This window comes from Octopus bimaculoides, chromosome 18, assembly GCF_001194135.2.
Source record: "Octopus bimaculoides isolate UCB-OBI-ISO-001 chromosome 18, ASM119413v2, whole genome shotgun sequence".
Classification (NCBI taxonomy): Eukaryota; Metazoa; Mollusca; class Cephalopoda; order Octopoda; family Octopodidae; genus Octopus; species Octopus bimaculoides.
Window position 1 is genome coordinate 40,522,881 of NC_068998.1, and position 7,136 is coordinate 40,530,016.

General features: G+C 36.9%; 1 protein-coding gene across 2 annotated transcripts in view; it reads right to left on the reverse strand.

The window, feature by feature from the left end:
* Window positions 1-7,136, reverse strand: part of LOC106876980 (acidic mammalian chitinase) — a 20,160-nt gene that overhangs the window by 5,489 nt on the left and 7,535 nt on the right. For both annotated transcript variants that reach the window (XM_014925751.2, XM_014925752.2), the window contains exons 3-7: window positions 6,812-6,998; window positions 5,837-6,074; window positions 2,607-2,731; window positions 1,039-1,162; window positions 180-365 (exon numbers count right to left, since the gene is read on the reverse strand). In XM_014925751.2, the coding sequence (XP_014781237.1) occupies window positions 180-365; window positions 1,039-1,162; window positions 2,607-2,731; window positions 5,837-6,074; window positions 6,812-6,998 (860 nt within the window). The remainder of the gene's footprint in view (window positions 1-179; window positions 366-1,038; window positions 1,163-2,606; window positions 2,732-5,836; window positions 6,075-6,811; window positions 6,999-7,136) is intronic.

Sequence of the window (7,136 nt, forward strand, 5' to 3'; positions counted from 1 at the left end):
ATAAACATTAAAAAGAACAACCAAAGAAAAACAAGGTTTGACTAATAAGGTATTTAATGAAAAAAGAAAATGTCTCAACGTTTAGTTCTTCATCAGAAGAGAGAAAGAGAGAATCATACAGAGTGTAGTATCATGTTGATACTAATGAGATCAAAGATAGATAAGAGAACATTTCTTACTTCATAATAAGCCAAAAATCCATCTTCTCCAGTATATTTACCACGAGGTGATGGTCCACTTGATGGAGCTCCAGGTTTAGAATTTGCAGCACTGGATAAAGTGTAACCTCTTCCATATGTGGCCAAACCCACATTTAATTTTTCCTTTGGTGCTCCTTTTGAAACCCAGTAGTCCATGACCCATTCCTATGCAAGAGATACAAAAATAAATTTAAAAAACCATAGGTAAAAAAGTATAAAATATATATACTTATATATTTATATATTTCTTTTATTTGCATTTATTTGATACTGTTTCATCTACAGAAAAAGAAAGGCCACAATTTACAATCATTTGGTGACCAACCTGCACTAAGAAGGTAAGTGAGATTAATGTAATAAATATGGTTTTCCAGAGCAGAAAAGAGTTTTCGAGTCTGCAAATAAATTTTCAGTTCTTTATTATAACCATTTTACAATTAATTATGTTACTAACAGGGCATGAACATCACACAATCTCATTGAAGTCATATTCACAACAGTAATATCACATTTTATTGGTTCAGCCCCAATTCATGAAAAGCTCTACAAATGAAGCTAAAAACATGGCAGTATGTGAGAAACTGTCAATGACAAACCCTTACCGTATACAAATTTGTGATTTTGAATAAGTTAGTCAGCCATGTAGAGAAGATAGTGACATTTTGAGACTGATCCTTTATCTGAGAGGGGAAAAATATAGTTTCTCTCTTAGACAAAGAATCCCAAAACATCAATATCACCTTTTTCTCCAGAGTATACAAACTTCTTCAGAATGGGGAACTTTAGAATATAATTTTTATTAATGAAGACCACTTCCAGACTATGCTGTTCTACATACCACATTTAGTTGACGGCCATAACCTGTTTCATATGAAGCTGCATGCAGTGGTGCATTCTCTCCAACTTTGCGGTCCCAATAACCATGTAAATCATATGTCATGATTGTTATATAATCCATGTATCTAGAATTTAAAAAAGGAAAGAAAACAAGAAACCATAATGTTGACAACAGCCATCATAACAGACACATTTTTGTGGCCATACAACAAAAATAGAACATATTTTGTTTCCTGTAGTCTCAAGATTTCATATTCACAAAGGAAAAGAAACAAAGTGTTTGACTGTAAATATGAATATGCCAGATATCTCAGGAAATTATATGGACTGATGCTTACCATTTTGTGTGTGCATGTGTGTGTGTGTTTATGTTTGGTTTAAAGTGGATGAGTGTTTAATATCATCTAGTTTTGTTGCCAGATTATTTCAGTAAATATTCTTATATAATCTGATATCAACTCTCGGCAGACAGGCAGACTGAGGTATGTTGAATGTATCATACTGTGAACTCATCTGTTGTTGTGGAGTGTATCCTTAATAAAAAAAGATAAATTTATTGAATCACTCCAAAGAGGCAATGAGGGAACCACCACTCTGAAAATAGCATCAAAGTCTTCCTCATATGGTCCCTACAGACCAGAGTTTGAACACCAACAATCAGTTCCCTTTTGTGAATAATCTCAACATTCTACCAGATCAAGCTTCTGAATACATTACTAGTCTATCATTAATAACTTTCATTAAACCATTGAATCTGTCATCAGTTTTGCAGTGTTTCTAATGCTAACTTTGTGACACTTACTTGGTTGTTTTGATTTAAGAATTTGAGCTCTAGATATCATATAGTGCCATTGTCATTGTCATCATCGTCATTGTTATTTTAATGTCCACTATGCTTGCATACATGGGTCAAACAGAATTTGTTGAGGCAGATTTTCTAAGGTTGAATATGCTTGATATTAATTTCTGATCCTTAATTGGTTCTCCAGTACCTACTGACTTTTACAAATTCTCAGGCCTTGTCCAGTAAGGATCCCAACTTTGAGGGGTAGGAGTTCACAATATTGAACTGTACGAATCTAGTTCTAGATTTATCCCTTGTGTCTTTGAACAAGTTAATAATTGTTTTAATGTCAGGCCACTGTTTGAACTCATCACTTCTCTTTCTAAACTTTTTTATATGCTTTTGTAATTTTTTGCTTCTAAGGCCTCTCTCTGTCTTAGTTGGGTTTATCAGTCATATTTTCTAGTGATTTGTAAATTACCAGGATTTGTAGTATGCAGCTTGAATAATGAATAAGGTGATTTAGTTTCATTTACCTCAAACAAATTATGATGTTTCCCCCAAACATAAAGCTGAGTTGCTACTAATACCAATTAAGTTACTATTATATATAAAAATAATACTTATATCTCTTATAAATTGAGTGCTTTCACTAGCTGAACCTTATCCAGAAACAAACAGCATGCATGTGTACATACATACATGTGTGTGTACAGGAGATAGACAAATAGATAGACAGGCCATTAGACAGACAGGCAGACAAACAGATAAATAAATAAGCTTACTTAGCAAGAGCTGGGACATCATATCCAGCATCAATTTTTCCTTTTCCAGCAGCTACTGCACATGTCAGAATGAGTGGTTTCTTCCCTTTTTGTTTTGCTTCTTTGTCAAATGCTTCTCGTAATTCCTGTTTATTAAAGAAAATATTGGAAGACAAATTATTAGACATAAATTGCAAATAGTTTTCAGTCAAATGACATTTTATTTCCCTTCAAGATCATAGGTTATGTTCTGTATAAGCACCACTGATTTTTCATGCATTCTTCAAAATTTCTTTTTGCATTGTCCAACTGATGCCAGCATGAAATAGACGTTAAAGGATAATGATGTTTATTAGTTGCCTTTTAAAGAAACAGAGAATGCATATATAAGTATTGGTAAATGCTAGGATATCTGTATGTAAGTGCGTATGTCATATGAGTAAAAAAATATGGGATGTTTTAGATAACTAATATTGATGTGTACTCCAATCAGAACATTGCTTCACCTGTCATCAGAGTTCTATGGACAGGCAGGGATTTGGACTCTACTGATCCATATTAGCATGTTGCAGGTTGGCACAAATTGACAGTCAATTAAATTGATCACAATACTGAGTGGTACATTGTTTTATCAACCCAAGAAATACGAAAGGTAAAGTTGACATAAGTGGAATTTGAACCCAGAACATAAAGAACCAAAACCATACTGTGTCCAACACTCTAATGATTCTGCCAATCCACTGGCCAGCTGATACTGCATATAATGATATATTTAGAATAGTAAAGGAAGAAAAAGAAATTAAAGATTTCATAGATGATTCATAATGCCATACTGCTTTACAGCTTTTAATGCTTAGAATACAAACATCGTCTTTCATATATTTAACCCTCTTAGAACTGGGCCCCCGTGTCTAATTTTATCTTCCATCTAGTTTTCTGAGCAAAAAAATAAATAGTTGCATACACAGCTCCAGAATAATGATTGCAGGCAAACTAATGGACAGAATCACAAAAAAATTCAAGAGAATAACAATAATAGGCCTATATCTCAACTACCATATTTGTTCACCAGAATTGCTAAAGAACCATTAGAATGAAAGGTAAAAGAGCAAAGAGTGGCTGTGTGCAGGATGGGTGAAGCAGCAGAAAGAACCTCTTGCCAATTATGGACAAAGAGAGAGAGAGAGAGAAAGGAGTTAAACTGGAAGACAAGAGCAGAAGGCAACACTTCCCTCTCCACGCTCAACTTCCTTTTCAAGTGAAACTTGAAAAAATTGATGAGGGCTTGGCCAAAGAGGAAAGTGTCTGACTTCAGCCCTTTCATACAAGTCTACCATACTACCTCTTTCGCTACAGCCACCAGACAAATAAAAACTGCCTGCCCCTCCCAGTCAAAGGAGAGCAGTGGGGCAATCTTCGCTATGGATTCAGCTGATAGCTGGATCCATCTTACATGCGACAGCAGGTGTTTGACATAAACCCACAGGTCAGCAATACTTGGGCACTGGAAGAGGACATGCAGAACGGTTTCATTGCTCTGCGCAAACCTCAGGCAAGCCTGGCTGATGGTACTTCCAAACAGGCAGCACCCTTCAGTAGCACTGCTAGGCAAGGGACTTCTGGAAGTTGTCCAAAAGTCCAGGCCCGAAAGTTCTCCGAAACAGACCAGTTAGTTGATCCTTGTCGACCCCCAGAGCTTCTCTGAGAATATCGTTGCACTTTCCCTCCACTAGCCCTCTACCACTGACTGCATTGCTCACCTGGCAGAAAGATATGAGTCCTTGATGGCACTTGAGGTGCTAAACACCCCTCCTCAGTCTACACTTAATCCAGGACTGCAATCAATAATAATAATAATAATGATGATGATGATGGTGATAATGGGTATACTGGTGGGTATATTGGAAATGGTATACTGAGATTCATATATTTTACCCCAGTGTCACTTTGATGGCATGCACTGCTCTCTCACTCAATAACAATAATATTTATGCCCTGATGCAGTACCAGGCAGTGGCTCTCATGACTCCTGATCTTAACTGAGTGGAAGTGTTACCATGCACATGTTTTGTCTTGATATAAAACACGGGCTACAGCAAATATTCTGCTCAATACCACAGATTGCTTGACTTTAACCAGCTGAACATGTCCCTTATTGGCTGACGATATGTACATCTCTAATCATGATCAAGAGCAATGGGGGAGCATCATAGCCATGTGTTGAGAGGAATTTGGGGTGGGGTTTGAATAATTCACCTCTGGAAACATGGGTGTTTCATTCATCGTCCTTAAACCTTATTCAGGGACCTCCTGAGCAGGATGGGCTTCTCAACCTGAAGAAAATTCTAACTGGACTCCCCTTGCAAGGTCATGCACTGTTTATCTTGACATAAGATCATCATGTCATCACATATGGTTGCAATGCATGTGCCTGGTGTACCCTTATCAGATGGGTAGTCATGATGGGTATTTTAGGCTTTGTATGCTTGTACCTCAGTGTCACTTTGATGGCATGCATTGCCATCTCACTCAATAATAATAATAATAATGTCAGAGCACTAACAACCAAGTTCAAGAAATATGTCAAAGAAATCAGAATTGACATGAGAGCAGAGCATGCTCAAAAACATGCTCTGCTGGGGAAAGCTAGGATTTTGAGATTGGTACTTGGATATTGAATGTCTTTCACTATAATTAACAACCGTGTATCAAAGCTTATAATGTGCAAAAAGAGACCCTGTGAGACTTGACAGCAGGCTGCTGTCCGCTCTCACAGAAACTAGCAGAACAAACAAGATGAAGCGCTCTGAGAAGTAAAACAAAATTGGAGTTTGGATAATTCACCTTTAGTAACATGGGTGTTTTGTTCATCATCCTTAAACAACCCTAATTCAGGGACCTTTTGAGTAGGATGGGCTACTCGACCTGAAGAAAATTCTAATTGGAGCCCACCTCATAGGTCATGCGCTGTTAATCTTGATAAGAGATCACCATGTCACGCACATATGGTTGTGATGCATGCACCTGGTGTACCCTTATCAGACAGCTAGTCATGATGGGCTTCATATATTTTACCCCAGTATCACTTTGATGGTATGCACTGCTCTCTTGCTCACTCATAATGATTTCAAATTTTGGCATATGCCCAGCAATTTTGAGAAGCGGGAAAGTCAATTTCATTATAACAATCGTTATAGTCATTATTGTTATATTTTTAGTATCCAATCCTAAAGTTAAAATATTATACTTACCTTTGCCCATTCAGCAAAATTAGCTTTGTCTCCCGACAGTGGATATTCCCAGTCAATATCCAATCCATCGAATTTATGTTTTCTGAGATAAGAGATCGCCTGTGAAATAAAACCCGACCTGTGTTCTGGTACAGCAGCTGTGGCAGAAAAAGGCCCATTACCCACATTATATCCACCTACAGTTAGAACAACCTTTAAACCAGGATTAGTTTTCTTCAAATTAATCACTTGTTGGTACCTGAGGAGAACAAAAAAACATTTATAAAGATTAAATAAAAACACAAAAGCACCTATATATATATATATATATATATATATATATATATCACTGAGGCAATGACTAGTGACCGAGACCTTTGGAAATATGCTGTGCTTGAGAAGACCTGGCAAGCCAAGTGAGACCATAACCTGTGGCCTATGCCAGGGGTGTAACCAGCCCACTTATGCGTACCTTTCCTTCATTGGACACTAAACTCTGCTTGTGAAGACCTGTTGAGGCAAGTGAAATCTCACTTTAGTTGCTGGGTCTTCTCAATCACAGCATATCTCCAAAGATTTCGGTCTCCTGTCATTGCCTCTGTGACGCCCAATGTTCAAAGGTCATGCTTCACCACCTCATCCCATGTCTTACTGGGTCTGCCTCTTGCACAGGTTCCATCCAGTTAGGGAGTGACACTTCTTCATGCAGCTGTCTTCATCCATACGTAACACATGACCATATCAGTGCAGTCGTCTCTCTTGCACACCACATTTGATGCTTCTTATGCCCAACTTTTCACCAAAATTACTAATTGATTGTAAACTTCAAATTTATATTTTACATATCACACTGTTGATAAGAGGATTTTTGAAATAAATAGTAAAAAGTTCTAACTGAATACCAGCCATGATTATCAGATAGTTCCAAAGAGACTTATAATAGGAGGCATACTTTCATATTGTTTAAAAAGAAAAAAAATACACAATCATACTCACATTCCTTGTCCACCATTTATAGAAAGATCACTCTTCTCTGTTGGAGCCAATGAATTACCATTTAATTTTGCAAAAGCATAGTGGATGTGGGAGCAAAGTGATGGGTCAATATCATTTGGTTTGAAACTGCCTTTTCCAGGTCTGTATTGGGCCCAGTTGGTGAAGTAGCAAATGCGTCGATAAGCTGCTGTTATGGCAGACATTAGCAAAAAAGGAGAAGAAAGGAAAAGAAAACAATATTACTTAAGCAGATGATGATATTGTAAGTAATAAAGAATTCACAATATTGTTTTTGTTATCATATATATATATATATATATATATA